General features: G+C 41.8%; 1 protein-coding gene across 1 annotated transcript in view; it reads left to right on the forward strand.

The window, feature by feature from the left end:
* The first annotated feature begins 310 nt into the window (after positions 1-310).
* The window catches only part of atp8b5b (ATPase phospholipid transporting 8B5b), a 206,312-nt gene continuing 188,673 nt past the window's right edge, over positions 311-17,949 (forward strand). Inside the window, exons 1-4 of the mRNA XM_060849059.1 lie at positions 311-365; positions 8,702-8,760; positions 13,235-13,348; positions 17,158-17,256. Of these exons, the coding sequence (XP_060705042.1) occupies positions 311-365; positions 8,702-8,760; positions 13,235-13,348; positions 17,158-17,256 (327 nt within the window). The remainder of the gene's footprint in view (positions 366-8,701; positions 8,761-13,234; positions 13,349-17,157; positions 17,257-17,949) is intronic.

The raw sequence follows: 17,949 nt of genomic DNA on the forward strand, positions 1-17,949 counted from the left end.
TTGTGGCATCATACAACATAGCAAAGCTGATTGCAAAATGTGGTAAACCTCATTCCATGGGTGAATTGCTGGTGCTTCCAGCTATTGCCGAAGTGTTGTCAACTGTGACTATCAATGACTATCAATGACTATCAAGCGTATTCCTCTTAGCAACGATTTCATGAGAAGATGCAACGCTGAAATGGCTTCAAATGTTGTGGATAAATGATATTCCCTTTTGATATCGAAAGAAATCACCTTACAAACTGCTGAAAATACTATATGCGGAAATCAAGCTTTAGTTTAGGGGTAATACGTTTCGTTGACAAAAATGAAATACGAAAAGAACTATTTTTTTGCTCTGGATCTACCGACAGATATCAAAGGTAAGACTATTTTCGACTGTGTCAAGGATTACTTTGATAAAAAGTCTGTTCCCCTCAAAAACATTGTTGCTTGTGCTACGGATGGTGCGTTTGCTATGACTGGCTAACATCGAGGATTTGTCGCGTTATTAAAAAGAGAAGTGCCACATGTTTTCACAGTACACTGCATTATCCATCGGCAGCATCTGGCTGCAAAGAAGCTTAGTGAAGCCCTCAATCATTCTCTTCAAGTGGTGATAGATGTAGTTAATTATATAAAGAGACATGCTCTGAATGAACGACTTCTCCGCCAACTCTGTAAAGATAATGAAGATAAATTTCTGCAATTGCTGCTACACACAGAAGTGCAATGGCTCTCGAAAGGAAAATGTCTCAATCCTCCATGAATGCCTCCATGAACTGTTCGATTCTATCATCGAATTCCTACACTGAAATAATGAAAACCTCTGTATGAAAGCTGAAACCATAAAACACGACTGTGCATATCTTGCAGATATATTCGATGAGTGCAATTCGCTGATCTTGCAGATACAAGGAGATAATGTGAGTTTCAGAAAAGCAAGGGATACTGTTACATCTTTTATTGCGAAACTTGATCTCTTTCATCGGAATATCAGTCGCCGTGAGTTTTACCAGTTCCCGAGTTTAAACAATATCGCGGAGGATGTTACTAATGATCAATTACTGATCTACTCAGCTCACATTCATGCACTGCAGGATGATATGAAAATACAATTTGCTGATCTTATTGAGATGGAGATCCCTACATGGCTGACTGACCCCTTAATCTCATGCGCAGAAGAAATGAACATTCGCCTTCAGGAAAAAAATGATAGAGCTCCAAAATGACACTGCAATGAAAATTCGGTTTTCACAAATGGGTGAGCCCCTTTTTTGGATTCAAGATGCCACCTGATGTCATTTCCTGCTCTTAAGCGAAGAGGAAAAGTGGTTTGCACTACCATTTCCTACCTCTTATTTGGTTGAGAAAGGATTCAGTGCTGTCGCCAGAATACAAGATAAGACCCGGAATCACATGGATGTTGTTCAGCGTGGTGACCTGAGATTGCTTCTGACAAAAATTGAACCAGATGTATGTGATTTAGCAAGACAACATGAACACAAGGATTGCATTGACTATTTTGCTATCACAGACTAAATTTTATACAGAGTGTGCCAAAAGTAGGTGGACAGCAAGAACAGTAATAAATGATACACTTATTTTTTGTTGTATATAAAACATATTTCACAAAAGTTTTCCATTTTCAGCACTGCAGTGTATTGCAGTTATATGTGCAAAAACAGACTTCGGTGATTTGGGGGCGTTGCATGATTTCAAGGATAAGAAGGGGGTGTTGAATACAGAAAGGTTGAGAAACACTGATTTACAGAGTCAGAATGTGTGGAAGTCAGAAACAGTAAAGGAGCAGTCACGTTTTTGGGAGTTTTCTACAGCCCTCACCCCTCCAATAGCAACAGAGACATGGAGGAGCAGATTGGGAGGCAGAATTTGGAAAGATGCAGAAGTAACAGCGTTGTTGTCATGGATGACTTTAACTTCCCTAATATTTAGTTCAAATAGTTTGGATGGAGCAGTTTTTGTCCAGTGTGTCCAGGAAGGGTTCCTGGTGCAATATGTAGATAGGCCGACTAGACGGGAGGCAATATTGGATTTGGTGCTTGGCAACTAGCCATGCCAGGTGTCAGATCTCTCCGTGGGTGAGCATTTCAGTGATAGTGATCACAACTCCCTGACCTCTATGATAGTGTTGGAGAAAGATGGGAGCATATGGTATGGGAAAGTATTTAATTGGGGGAGGGGGAATTACAGTGCTATTAGGCAGTAACTGGGGCTCCTAAATTGGGTAACAGATGTTCTCAGGGAAATGCACAACAAATGTGGAGGTTGTTTAGGAAGAACTTGCTGATAGTGCTGGACAGATTTGTCTCACTGAGGCAAGGAAGGGATAGTAGGTTGAAAGAGCCTTGGGTGACAAGGGTTGTGGAAAATCTAGTCAAGAGGAGGAAGGAAACATACTCAACGTTGAGGAGGCAAGGATTAGATAGGGCTTTAGAAGGTTACAAGGTAGTCAGGAAGGAACTGAAGAATGGACTTAGGAGAGCTAAAAGGGGGCATGAAAAAGCTTTAGTGTGTAGGATTAAGGAAAACCCCCGGGCGTTATACACTTATGTGAGGAACAAGAGGATGGCCAGAGTGAGAGTAGGGCCAAGCAGGGATAATGGAGGGAACTTACATCTAGAGTCGGAGAAAGTAACGGAGGTCCTTAATGAATAGTTTGCTTCAGTATTCAGTCCTGAGAGGGACCTTGATGCTTCTGAGGAGAGCGTGAAGCAGAATGATATGCCTGAACAGGTTGATGTTAGGAAAGAGGATGCACTGAAAATTATGAAAAACATGAGGATAGATAAATACCCTGGGCCAGACAGGTTATGCACTAGGTTGCTACAGGAAGTGAGGAAAGAGAGTGCAGCACCTAGGGCAATAATCCTCACAGTCCACTGGAGTAGTACCAGATGATTGAAGGGTGGAAAATGTTTTCCTTGTTCAAGAAAAGGAATACGGATAACCCTGGGAATTACAGACTAGTCAGTCTTATGTCAGTGGTGGAATGGATTCTGAGAGACAGGATTTATGATTATTTGGAAAACCACAGTTTGATTAGAGATAATCAGCATGGCTTTATGAGGGCAGGTCATGCCTCACAAATCTTATTGAGTTCTTTGAGGATGTGACAAAACACGTTGATGAAGGTCGAGCAATGGATGTAATGCACGTGGATTTTAGCAAAGCATTTGATAAGATTTCCCATGGTTCATTCAGAAAGTAAGGAAGCATGGGGTACAGGGAAATCTAGCTGTCGGGATACAGAATTGGCTGGCCCTTAGAAGACAGAGGTGATGGTAGATGTAAAGTATCCAGCTCAGTGACTGGTTCTGGGACCTCTGCTCTTTGTGATTTTTATAAATGACTTGGATGAGGAAATGGAAGGGTGGGTTAGTAAGTTTTCTGATGACACAAATATTGGTGGTTGCGGATAATGTGGAGGGTTGTTGCAGGCGACAACATGACATTGATAGGGTGCAGAACTGGGCTGATAAGTGGCAGATGGAGTTCAACCTGGAAAAGTGTGAAGTGATTCACTTTGGAAGGTCAAATTTAAATGCAGAATACAAGGTTAAAGGCAGGATTCTTGGGCAGTGTGGAGGAACAGAGAGATCTTCAGGTCCATGTCCACAGATCTTTTCAAGATGCCATCCAGGTTGATGGGGTTGTTAAGAAGGTGTAAGGTGTGTTGCTTTCATTAATGGGGGATTGAGTTTAAGAGCCGCAAGGTTACGCTGCAGCTTCATAGTGCCCTGGTTAGACCACACTTGGAATATTGTGTTCAGTTCTGGTCACCTCATTACAGGAAAGATGTGGAAGTTTTAGAGGGGTTGCAGAGGAGATTGACTAGGATTGACTCAGAGTGATTGGAGGGTATGTCTTATGAAGAAAGGTTGAGTGAGCTGGAGCTTTTTCTCATTGGAGCGAAGAAGGATGAGAGGTGTCTTGATAGAGATGTACAGATGTTGAGAGGCATAGACAGAGTGGCTAGCCAGAGACATTTTCCTGTAGTGGAAATGTCTATCATGAGGGGGCATGATTTTAAGGTAATTGAAGGAAGTTTAGGGGAGATGTCAGAGGTAGGTTCTTTACACAGAAGTGGTGGGCGCGTGGAATGCACTGCCAGCAGTGGTAGTAGAGTCAAATACTTTAGAGACAATTAAGTTACTCTTGGATAGGCACACGGAAGTTAGTACAATGAAGGATATGTAGATTAGTCTCATCTTAGAGTAGGATAAAAGGTTGACACAGAATTGAGGGTTGAAGGGCCTATACCATGCTGCACTGTTCTATGTTCTAAAACAAGGGATAGACTCAATTAATCTCAAGTGGAGAGATTACTTGACAAATGATTTTATGGTAATGGGTGAACTAAATAACTTTATTTAGCTATATATGGCTTGAAAGCAGCTGTCCGAATGCAAGATGAAAGAATAAAGAAAGAAATAAGAAAATCGAAGCAGTAACAAATATAATCAAGATTTTGATATAAAACTCTTGTATTGAGGGTTAGCTCCATTTGTGAGGTCTTTGGCGATGAGGGTTTATCTGTTGACCTGGAAAGTCACAGTCTCTTACAACTGAGTAATCTCCAAGAAGTTTTGTCTTTAGTGGAAGATCCTGTGCTGAATATATAATCTCCCAATCCCTCCTGCTCCTCAACTCATAACATGACCTCCTGATATCCTGAGCTGCTTTCTTCCTGTGGAATGTCTCATTCTGATTGCTGCTGACCTAAACTCTGATGACCATGCAAGCAGTGCCAACGTCAGCCTTTCTTAAGCTCATATGCTAATTACTTCTCCATCCATGAAGTTGGCCTCGGCCCTGATTATCACAGTCCAAGGGCATGATAACTTCTTGCAATGCAGGAGCAATTGTTCTTATCCCTGCAATGTGTCAATGTCACTAGTTTTCAAAGTCCCTCTCTACTTTGCTCATCCTTTTCTAGGTCCAAAGTAATTTCCTGGCATTGACAGACAGTCACCTTATTCTTGCCTTCTTTCACTTGTTTGCAATAAGCAGTCTGTAAAGTCTGTATGCTTCCATGAAAATATCCTGTGAATAAACTCTTACTAATCTCCTCAAACACTTTAATTAGCCATAATTCATGGATTGTAAGGTTAATTAACATGAGAGTGCTGGAAATGGTGTCACAAAACACTGTTACTAGCTAGAGCTGGTATTTCTGGGTCCATTGTCTTCCATTCCTGCTGTCAATTTCACCAGAAAATTCTGCCCAAAAGTAAGTCATCACGATAGAAAAATATGCAATATCATTTTGAGTGTAGACCTTTCACCAGAACTGAGCTGAAAATGTGTTGCTGGAAAAGCGCAGCAGGTCAGGCAGCATCCAAGGAGCAGGAGAATCGACGTTTCGGGCATGAGCTCTTCTTCAGGAATGAGGAAAGTGTGCCAAGCAGGCTAAGATAAAAGGTAGGGAGGAGGGACTTGGGGGAGGGACGTTGGAAATGCGATAGGTGGAAGGAGGTTAAGGTGAGGGTGATAGGCCGGAGTGGGGGTGGGCATGGAGAGATCAGGAAGAAGATTGCAGGTTAGGAATGAGTTCGAGGGTTGGGACTGAGGCAAGGTGGGGGGAGGGGAAATAAGGAAACTGGAGAAATCTGAGTTCATCCCTTGTGGTTAGAGGATTCCTAAGCAGAAGATGTGGCACTCTTCCTCCAGCCGTCGTGTTGCTATGGTCTGGCAATGGAGGAGTCCAAGGACCTGCACGTCCTTGGTGGAGTGGGAGGGAGAGTTGAAGTGTTGAGCCATGGGGTGGTTGGGTTGGTTGGTCTGGGTGTCCCAGAGGTGTTCTTTGAAACGTTCCGTAAGTAGGCGGCCTGTCTCCCCAATATAGAGGACGCCACATCGGGTGCAGCGGATGCAGTAAATGATGTGTGTGGAGGTGCAGGTGAATTTGTGACGGATATGGAAGGACCCCTTGGGGCCTTGGAGGGAAGTAAGGGTGGAGGTGTGAGTGCAAGTTTTGCATTTCTTGTGGTTGCAGGGGAAGGTGCCGGGAGTGGAGGTTGGGTTTCTGGGGGGTGTGGACCTGACGAGGGAGTCACGGCGGGAGTGATCTTTTCGGAATGCTGATAGGGGAGGGGAGGGAAATATATCCCTGGTGGTGGGGTCCGTTTGGAGGTAGCGGAAATGACGACGAATGTTACGATGTATATGGAGGTTGGTGGGGCGGTAGGTGACGACCAGTGGGGTTCTGTCCTGGTGGCGATTGGAGGGGCGGGGCTCAAAGGCAAAGGAGCGGGAAGTGGAGGAGATGCGGTGGAGAGCATCGTCGATTGTGGTCTTTGAAGAAGGAGGCCATCTGGGTTGTTTGGTGTTGGAACTGGTCCTCCTGCGAGCAGATGCGGCGGAAATGAAGGAATTGGGAATATGGGATGGCGTTTTTACAGGGGGCAGGGTGGGAGGAGGTGTAGTCTAGGTAGCTGTGGGAGTCAGTCGGTTTACAGTAAATGTCCGTGTTGACTCAGAACTGAACCTGGAATATTCATTTATCATCCGTCTTGTCTGGAAGCTGAAAGAAGGAGGGGTATAAAGATGCAAAGTTGCCTTGAAAGCATAATGGAAATGATAATTTACTTGGGGGCGCAATTCAGTGTCATCCCGCATAAAAACTTTGGTGCTAGGGTGCATTTATTCAGGCCGGAGAGTGCTGTATGGAGATTCTATTGCCCTCACACTTTCAACCCAATGAAGTCCTTTTGTGAGGAGCATGACAACTCAACAAACAAATTGCAGCGAGGCTGCTTGCATGGTCCCATAGTTATGGTGGTGGAGTCTGGGAGGGGCCTTCTCTCAAAGCCATCAGTCTTTGCGTTAATGGGTCTGATAACGGGAAGGTGAGATCCAGTGACGGAAACACCCTTCCTAATTTCACTTAACCTGAGACCTGGAATCTCTTGACAATACTGGGGCTCAGCTGGTTGTTTGACTGGCTACATTGGCAGCTTTTGCCAGTGCTACTGCCTCAATAACATGCTTCCTATATCTAATCTGTCTAGCCCTGTTAAAATTTTATAGGTTTTGGTTACCACACTACCAGAAGGATCTGGAAGCTTTGGAAAGGGTGCAGAGAAGTTTCACCAAGTTATTGCCTGATCTCAGTATTTGCTATGAAGAAAGGTTAAAATGATTAGGATTGTTTTCACTGGAAAGATGGTGACTGAGAGAAGACCTGATAGATGTTTACAAAATTATGAGAGGCATAGGCAGGGTGAGTAGTCAGAGGCTTTTTCCCAGGGTTACGGCATCAATTACAAGGGTACACAGGTTCAAGGTGAGAGGGGGAAATTTTCAGGGAGATATGAGAGGGATGTTTTTCACAAAGACAGTGGTAGAAGCCTGGAATGCACTGTCAGAAGAGTTGGTGGAAGCAGGCACATGAGCGATATTTAAGAGGCGTCTGGATGGTTACATGAATAGGAAAGGAAGAAAGAGATATGGACTAAATTAGGGCAGAAGGATTGTTTTTTGTTTAGCAAGGGCATGATGATTGTCACAGGCTTGGAGGACCGAAGGGCCTGTTCCTTTGCTGTACTTTTATTCTTTGTTCTTTTGTTCTATGACATTACCCTTCATTCTTCAAAACAACAGAATTACAATTCAAACTAACTAAATCTAATTGAGTGGGGGTGATGGTCTAGTGGTGTTATTGGTAGATTATTAATCCAGAAACCCCGGTCATTTTCTGGGGACCTGGGTTTGAATCCTGCTAAGGCACCTGGTGGAATTTGAATTCAATAAATATCTGGATTGTTGGAAAAACCCATGTGATTCACTAATGCCCTTCAGGGAAAGGAACTGCTGTTCTTATCTGATCTGAACTACATGTAACTGCAGACCCGTAGCAATGTCATTGACACTGGTAATAAATGCTCTCCTGGCCAGTGACACCCACATCTTGTGAAGGAATAAAAACGCCTCTACTCCTACGCCAGTTATGCCTTCCCAGGAAGCAATTTGGGAAACCTTCATTGTACAAGAACAACCTTGCTCAGATTGTTTTTAGTCATATCTGGGTGTCACTGGCTGGACCACCATTGTTGTCCATCCCTAATTGCCCAGAGGGAAGTTAAGAGTCAACTACATTGTTGTGTATCTGGAGTCACATGTAGCCCAGACCAGGTAAGGATGGCAGAGTTCATTTACTAAAGGACATCAATGAACCAGATTGCTTTTTTCCTGACAATTGACAATGGTTTCATGGCCATTACCAAACTTTTATTTCAGATTATTACTAAATTTAATTCCACTGTCTGCCATGGCAGGATTCAAACCCATATCCACAGAACATTGCCTGCATCTCTGGATTATTGGTCTAACAATAATACCACTGGGGTGCTGCCTACCCCTTAAAAAGATGGACACCAAAACAGTGGATAATATTTCAGGTGTGGCCTCAACAATGTAATGTAGTAGCAAGACATCTTTGCTCTAATAGTCAAATCCTCTCGCTATGAAGGCCAACAATAAGTTTGCCTTCTTTACTGCCTAACTGGCCATATATTTCTGATTATCTGTATGGGTATGTGGAATCATAGACGTTTATTGTATTGGGAAAGATTATTCAGCCAATTATGTCTGAAGAATTGTTCAATTTAATCCAACCTTTTCTCTTAATCTTGCAAATTTGTTGTCTTCGAGTGCATATACAGGTGTAACAGTGCTGTTTGCTTTTGTTTTACAGAGGAAGAGAGATATTTAAAGGCAAATGACAGAAATTTCAATACGAAATTTCATTATGTGGTGAGTAGACTTAAACCTCTGAGTGTTAAAAACCTTTGAGTGGGTTATAATTAGCGAGTTTTGAGAAGATTTGTAGCTCAGGTTGCGGTTCTGGGTGTAAGTTTACTCACTGAGCTAGAAAGTTCATTTTCAGACGTTTCGTCACCATACTAGGTAACATCTTCAGTGAGCCTCCATCGAAGCACTGATTCCTGCTTTCTATTTATATATTTTTGTTGATGATGTCATTTCCTGTGGTGATGTCATTTCCTGCTCTTTTTCTCAAGGGGTGATCAATCAGGTCCAAGTCAATGTGTTTGTTGTTAGAGTTCCATTGGGAATGCAATGCATCTAGGAATTCTTGTGTGTGTCTCTGTTTGGCTTGTCCTGGAATGGATGTGTTGTCCCAGTCGAAGTGGTGTCTTTCTCATCGGTATGTAAGGATACTAGTGAGAGAGGGTCATATCTTTTTGTGGCTAGTTGATGTTCATGTATCCTGGTGGCTAGTTTTCTGTCTGTTTGTCAAATGTAGTATGCAAGGTTTGTGAAGGTTTGTAGCTCAGGTTGAGATTTGGGGAGTAGGTTTGCTCGCTGAGCTGTAGGTTTGATATCCAGACATTTCATTACCTGGCTAGGTAACATCATCAGTGGTGACCTCCAAGTGAAGGGAAGCAGTTGTCTCCTGCTTTCTATTTGTATCTTTCTCCTGGATGGGGTTCCTGGAGTTTGTGGTGATGTCATTTCCTGTTCGTTTTCTGAGGGGTTGATAGATGGCATCTAGATCTATGTGTTTGTTTATGGCGTTGTGGTTGGAGTGCCAGGCCTCTAGGAATTCTCTGGCATGCCTTTGCTTAGTATGTACCAGGATAGATAAACCAGGAGCACCCCTCAGACCTATAGTCGCACTACCTGGAACACCAACTTACAGACTGGCCAAAGAACTACACGCAAGACTGAAATACCTAGTAGAAGAGTCACAGCACTCCACTCCACCCAAGAATTCCTAAAAATCATCACCAAAATAGAGGAAGACGAAGCAATGATCTCATTCGACGAACCAGCACTGTTCAACTCCATCAACATCGACCTGACAAAGGAAACACTTATCACACTTTTAGAAGAGACCATCATACATACACCAAACACCATCAATTACATTACCAACAAAACATCATGAAGCTAGTGGACCTGTGCCTCACCACCCACTAAGACCCCTTGGAATCCTAGTGGCACACAAACCCACTTCACTTTCAAAAACATAGTCTACAAGCAAACCAACGGCACACCCATGGGATCTCCACTATCATAGGATTCATAGCAGAAGCAGAAATGCAAAGACTAGAACAAACAGCCCTACCAACCATCAAACCGAAAATATGGGTCCGCTACGTAGATGACACATTTGTCATCACAATTGGGCGGCTCGGTGGCACGGTGGTTAGCACTGCTGCCTCACAGCGCCGGAGACCCGGGTCAATTCCCGACTCAGGCGACTGACTGTGTGGAGTTTGCACATTCTCCCCGTGTCTGCTTGGGTTTCCTCCGGGTGCTCCGGTTTCCTCCCACAGCCCAAAGATGTGCAGGTTAGGTGAATTGGCCAGGATAAATTGCCCGTAGTGTTAGGTAAAGGGGTAAATGTAGGGGTATGGGTGGGTTGTGCTTCGGCAGGTCGGTGTGGACTTGTTGGGCCGGAGGGCCTGTTTCCACACTCTAAGTAATCTAATCTAAAACAAAACAAGATAGAAGAGACATTTAACATCATCAACAACACCCTCACAGACATAAAGTTCATCAAGGAGAAAGAAACTGACAACAAACTCGCATTCCTGGACGTCACAGTCGAAAGAAAGGACAACAGAGAACTACAAACCTGCGTATACAGAAAACCGACAAACACTGACCAAATACTTAACTACACCAGCAACCATCTCAACACACACAAACAAAGCTGTATCAGAACACTATTCCAATGAGCCACCACACACTGCAGCACAGAGGAACTACGCAAAACAGAGGAGAACCACCTATACAACGTATTCAAGAAGAACGGATACTCAAAAAATACAGTGCGCAGATTCCTCAAGAACAAACCACGACAAGCAGACAAAACACAGCCAGAAACCCTAACCACCTTACCAAACATCAAAGAAGTTTCAGAAATGACAGCCAGACTACTAAGACCCCTTGGAATCCTAGTGGCACACAAACAAAAACTAACAAACTCAAAAGACCGTACATCCCATGGACAAAACCAATGTCATCTACAAAATTCCATGCAAGGACTGCCACAAACACTACGTAGGTCAAACATGAAGAAAGTTAGCCACCAGGATACACGAACACCAGCTAGCCACAAAAAGACACGATCCTCTCTCCCTCGTAGCCCTATACACGGATGAAAAAAACCCACCATTTCGACTGGGACAACACATCTATCCTGGGGCAGGTTAAGCAAAGGACAGGCCAGAGAATTCCTAGAGGCTTGGCACTCCAACCACAACACCATAAACAAACACATAGATGTAGATGCCATCTATCAACCCCTCAGAAAACAAACAGGAAATGACATCACCCCAGGAACCCCATCCAGGAGAAAGATATGAATAGAAAGTAGGAGACAACAGCTTCGCTTCACTTGAAGGTTGCCACTGATGATGTTACCTAGCCAGGTAATGAAACGTCTGGATATCAAATCTCCAGCTCAGCGAGCAAACTTACACCCTAAATGTAGTATTGTTACAGTCCTTGCACAGTATCTTGTAAATGATATTAGTTTTGCTTGTTGTCTGTGTAGGGTCTTTCAAGTTTATTAGCTGCTGTTTTAGTGTGTCGGTGGGTGCGTCAGCTACCATGATGCCAAGGGGTCCGTGAATTCCTAGATGCATGGCATTCCAACTGGAACTCTTATCGAAAAGCACATTGACTTGGACCCGATTTACCACCCCCTGAGAAAAAGAACAGGAAATGACATCACCATAGAAAAGACATCACCACAGGTACACCAAAGAAACCCAAACGTATAAAAGAAAGCAGGAATCATCCACAGTGCCAAATCCTGAAACTAGAATGGTGACGAAATATCTGAAAATGAACCTTCTAGCTCAGCGAGCAAGCCTACATCCAGCGGGTTATTATATTGAATAGCTTGGTATGAACTGAGAAAATGCATGGTATGGTGTCTTGTGCATTAGCAGTAAAATATTAAGCAGAAACATAGGCGGCACAGTGGCTCAGTGGTTAGCACTGATGCCTCGCAGCGCCAGGAACCTGGGTTTGATTCCAGCCTCGGTCGACTGTCTGTGTGGAGTTTGCACAATCTCCTCATGTCTGCCTGGGTTTCCTCCCACAATCCAAAGATGTGCAGGTTTGGTGAATTGGCCATGCTAAATTGTCCCATAGCATTTAAGGATGTGTAAGTTAGGTGCATTGCCGGGGAGGTAAACATAGGGTGCGGGCAATGGGTCTAGGTGGGTGCTGTTTGGAGTGTTGATGTGGACTTGTTGGGCCAAAGGTCCTATTTCCACACTGTAGGGATTCTATTCTATCATAATATTCCATGATTTCCTTAATAACCAGAAATCTATCAGTCTCAGGCTTGAATATACTCAATGACTGAGTTTCACAAGCCTTTGGGGTGTAGAATTTCAAATGTACCCAATTCTTTGAGTTAAAAGAAAAATCAATTCATTCTTAAAGCATTGATTCCTTATTCTGAGAGTATAAGCCCACACTCTAAGCACCATAGCCAGGAAATCATTTCTCCAGTAAATAACCTATCAGTCCCCTAACAATGTTATGTATTTGGGTGAGTGTACCTCTCACCACTTATGAACCTGATCTCCTGGGAAGTACTCAATGCTACATGGATCCCAACAAATGGTGAATCCATGCAGTGACAAGAAGCTTTCAGCAATGGGATAAGCATCCTTGATTGGGACCTTAATTGACGTGTCTATCCTCATAAGCTGATTTATCCATTAGCAACTGTAGCTATTCCCCAGAGGTAGTTCAGATTGTTGGGGGGGGTGTGAGTGGAGTGGTTGGCATTCCAATAGGGCTTCCTGCTGCTTTTGTGGTCCACACAGGCGTCAAATCTATCTTCATGAGGTTAGGAAAGCTCAGTCCATATTTGCTCATTTATTTGCACAAAGACAACAAAGCTAAATCTTACTTTTATAAACATTAAATAGATAAGAAATAATAATTAATCAACTACATTGTATGACAGGCAAAAACTGTTATTGGGTTTCTGTCAATAATTTAGTACAAAAGTAAGGCATCCATTTATTTGTCTGTTGGTCCTCACTTATTCTTTATTTATTACTGTGCAAAGAAATAAATAAACAAAATTCTCTCTCCACTTTTCTATAGTTGTTAAATGACATCATATTAAGTCACCACCGGAAAATTGAACTTGTTGTGAGGTTCCTATAATTTGAAATAATCTGCATTAATATTTTTTCACACACTTAACAAAATTTGTTTTCCTTTTCAGAACAATCGAATTAAAACTTCCAAATACAACATTTTCACATTCTTGCCAATCAATTTGTTTGAACAGTTCCAACGAATTGCCAATGCTTATTTTTTATTTTTACTTGTTTTGCAGGTAAGTTTTCATCTACGCCTGTGGTTGTGCTACCTTAAAATAGACAACTTTTGGTTTGATATTGATTTTTGCTTGTCAAATTTTCTTTGAAGTGGTTTGAACATTTTTTATATTAAATGCTACAGAAACACACAACCGCTATTAGCTGTTTCGTCAATGACTTTTACTCTATAATGATGTCACAAGTAGGAATTATTGCTGACAATTGCACATTGTTCAACATCATTTGCAACACATCAGATATTGAAGCAGTCCGTTGATAAATACAGCAAGATTAGGACAATATCCAAGTTTGAGCTATCAAGGGACAAGGAACATTCAGTTCACGTAAATTCCAGGTAATGACCATGACCCACAAGAAAGAGTCTAAGCATCGCCCCATGACATTCAAAGGCATGACTGTTGCTGAATCTCCCATATCATCATCCTAAAGGTTATCATTAACCTGACACTTAACTGCACTAGCCGTACAAGCGTGGCAATGAGCAGGTCAGAGGAATTCTTCAGCAAGTAACATTCCTCCTGACTCCACGGCCCTTGTCCTCCATCTCCAAGACACAAGTTAGCATTGTGATGCAATACTCTCCAGTTGCCTGCAATACTCAAGAACCTTTACACAATCAAAGACAAAGCAGCCTGCATGATATGTATCACATTTACAAGTATTTACTCCCCCCACCAGTGATGCTTAGCATCAGCATTGTACAAGGTACACTGCTAAATGTATCAAGACTCCTTTGACAACAACTAGTTGTCACCACCATCTAGGAAACAGGGCAGCAAATAAATGAAACACCACCACCACCTTCAAGTTCCCTCCAAGCTACTTACCATGTTGACCTGAAAATATATCACCATTCCTTCAGATTCAGTGTGTCAAAATCTTGGAACACCCTCCCTAATGTCATGATAAGTGCACCCACACGAAATAAACTGCAGAAGTTCAAGAAGGCAGCTAGCCACCATCTTTTCAAGGATACCTCGGAATGGAAAATAAATGTTGCCCCAGCCATTGATGCCTGTATATCTTGAATGAACATAAACATAGAAAATAAGAGCATGAGTTGGCCATTCACCCCTTTAAGCCTGCTCCAACATTGAATATGATCATGATTGATCATCAAACTCAGTATCCTGTTTCCACTTTATTCAAATACTCTTTGATCCTTTTAGCAATAAGAACTGTATCTAATTCATTCTTGGAAACAAGGAGTTTTTTTAAAAAAACAAATTTTTATTTTATATTGTTCAATTAATTCCCTCCCAGTAATTCTTTCTCAATTGTAAACAGCAAAGAGTTTACAGAATTCATGTCCTGTGACCATCGTCTCTGCTCCACCATACCTCGACTCCACTTTCCTGCCTTTACTCTATAACCTTCAATCCTCTTACTGATACGAAAAACCTGTCTGCCTCAGGCTTGAATATTCTTAATGACCCAGCCTCGACAGCCCACTGTGGTAAGGAGTTCCACAGCTTCATTATGGACTGCGAAGAAATTTCTCCTCATTTCTGTCTTAAATGTACAAATTTAGAGATGATGCCTTCTGATCCTAAATTCTCACATGAGAGAAACAACCTTTCTGCATCTACCCTATCAAGTTCTTGAAGAATCTTGTCGGTTTCAATAGGATAACATGTTATTCTTCTAAATTCCATTGAATACCGGCCTAACCTACTCAACCTGTCCTCATAAGACAATACCTTGTATCAGTTTAGTGAATCTTCTCTAGCCTGCCTCCAATGTAAGTACATCTTTCCTTGGTTAAAGGACCCAAAACTGTTCATAGTATTGCGACTGTGTATTGACACAGTCACCTACTTTTGCTTATGCAAGGTGCTTGACTGGCAGCTTGAATTGATATGGGGCTAGCTGTTGCTTTTTTTGATGTAATATATCAAATAGCCATAACTTGTTGGTACTTGAGCCCTACTGGGTTTTGGCACATTTGGGGCTATTTGTTTCAGTACAGGTGTTGCCTCAGTCACTAAGATCACATGCAGCATTGATGTCATTATCAAGGGCTTTGAGGATCTGCCACCAACTATAAAAGTGCCTTATAAAGAGCTCCCTTTGGCTTCACCCTGGCATTTCTCTGCCATTTCAGGTCCTATATATATTTCCTTGGTTGGCTGAGTTAATTTATCTCATCTGGCCTACTCATTGTTCCATTGATCTCCTTGCATTCATTTGGAGCTATTCCCCATGTGTCTCCAAGAGGGTCACTTCTCAGTGCATCTCATTTTCTCAGTGGAGGGGATCATGCAGTCAAATACCATAGAAATTTCACTATTAATGACATGGATGGGCTTCTCCAAGGTTACGGTAAAAGATTGATCTGTCTTTGGAAACTCCCATCAGATGTTCACGTGTTTGATGCCGCAACTGATGATACCGAAGACTCACCATTTGGTTGAAGTTGAACGTTATTGTGCCTCTCCTCTTAAATACCCGTAGCTCATCCCATCTTAATTCCTTCTGATATGGCATCTGTGCAGTGTGAACCAAGCTGTGACATCTGTATTGAGTATATACCTGTGATGGTCAGATTCTGCTGGAATAATGTGCCTCACTGTCTTGTGATGGTATTGCGCGCTCTGATCTTTCCATTGTAGATGGAATTCTCATCTCTTACTTATTGCTATACCTGCTGTGATAAGCTGATGGCATAGAGCACGAATGTACTTTGTGCTTTTTTTATAGTATTTTGAAAGGCTGTTCTGTCATCTCATTGTAGCTTTCACTTATCACTAGCCATGAGGTTTGAGTACATGTGATCCATCTACCTCAATATGGGCATCAATGCTTGTTGTGGTCCATGAATGGGTTGATCATCTGGTTTCACATTTCACGAATGCCTTTTAATCCATGGCTGTTTTTTTCCTTAACACCACACACCTTTCTAGGTGACATTGAATCTCTTCCTGTACTGATGAGTGACAAGTAGCTCACGGGTTTCATCTGACAGGCAGGATGTGATGATCCTGCAGAGGTCTATGCTGGGGCCTCAAAGTTTTGCAATTTACCAAAATGACTTAGATAAGGGGAGTGAAGGCATGGTGCTTCAACTGACCAAAATAAGTGACAGCTGTTTGCTGGTAATTTCTCAGACGTGACTGGTTTAAAATTTCAACAAATCCTGAGAGTTAACTGTAATCAGCAACTTTTGGTGGATTCTTCATGACAACTCCTCTACTGTCTGATTCCATTTGACAAACAATCAGCAAGGTCTTCTCATGCAGTATACAAATGTTGATTTTCTCATTGAATTCTTACAAATATCTCCAAAGAGTTCCGAGACAATAAAGCAATGACAAAAATGTGTGTTTTTTAGCAAAAGTTGAAAAATGTACCTGATCCCAAGTGAGCATCCCTAATTCATTATGTCTTCAGGAGAGATATCCCAAACTGTTAAGCTCCTGGTTGAGTAGGAATGAACCATTGTGTGTGCAAAATATCAAGTGAAGAACTATCAAAGCAGTTCCAGATAAAATAGTTACATCGATTTGTTCTCATTTTAGTGACTCAAATATTTCAATGAATTATCATAAAGGGATTATGCTGGACTATTTTGCAAGTGCCTAAATTAATCATAATACAATCAAATCTTATGTCGAAAATATCATTTGCCCAGAATTTGTGTGATATGACTCTAATGTAAATTAGATTATTTCAAACAAGTTCACCTACTAACTGTAATTTTATGACAGCATGGTGCTCCCACAATATTATAAGTAATTCCTCTTTTAGCAGATATTTTGGTTATTTACTTTGTATGTATCAATTGTAATCCATTTATTTCTTTCAGTTTATTCCACAAATTTCATCTCTATCCTGGTATACCACCGTTGTACCCTTAATGCTGGTGCTGTTAATAACTGCAGTGAAAGATGCCATTGATGATTATGTAAGTTCTTTTTACAATTCCACATCTTTACTTATTTTGTGAAAATAATCCCCAGATTCAGTGATTTGGCTGAATTTCATTTATCAATCTATTGGAAGTTCAGTGACATAAACACTGTTTTCTGAGATTTTCATGGCTTTTCAGCTGAAGGTACATAGATTTTCTACCACAGCATCTAGCCCTAAGTTCAAAAGAAAGAACTGAATATCTGAAACAAAAACAGAAATTACTGGAGAAGCTCAGCAGATCTGATAGCATTAGTGGAGGGAGAAAGCAGAATTAAAAGGTTTCAAGTTCAGTGACCCAGCTTTCATTGGACCTGAAGTGTTACTCTGCTTTCCCTCCATAGATGCTGCTGGATCTACTGAGCATCTCTAGCAATTACTGTTTTTGTTGCAGAAACCGGCCATTTGGATTTTAAAACTCCATCCAAACCTACTAATCCTGTCAGCATATCCTTCTCTTCCTTCTTCCCTTATGTACTTTTTGAAAGAATTAGCTTCCCAATAAAACAATTTCTGCTATTCAACGCAATACATGGTATCCATTTGGAGCAAGATCCATATTCTAACTACTCTCTGAATAAATTAATTCCTCACTAGATTTATTATTGATTACCTTGTATTTTGATGTTTCCCCACTGGTGAGACGTTTACACTATCTGGAGAATCTGCAGACTTGTCACATCTGTTC

This window comes from Hemiscyllium ocellatum, chromosome 1 (genome assembly GCF_020745735.1).
Source record: "Hemiscyllium ocellatum isolate sHemOce1 chromosome 1, sHemOce1.pat.X.cur, whole genome shotgun sequence".
Lineage (NCBI taxonomy): Eukaryota > Metazoa > Chordata > Chondrichthyes > Orectolobiformes > Hemiscylliidae > Hemiscyllium > Hemiscyllium ocellatum.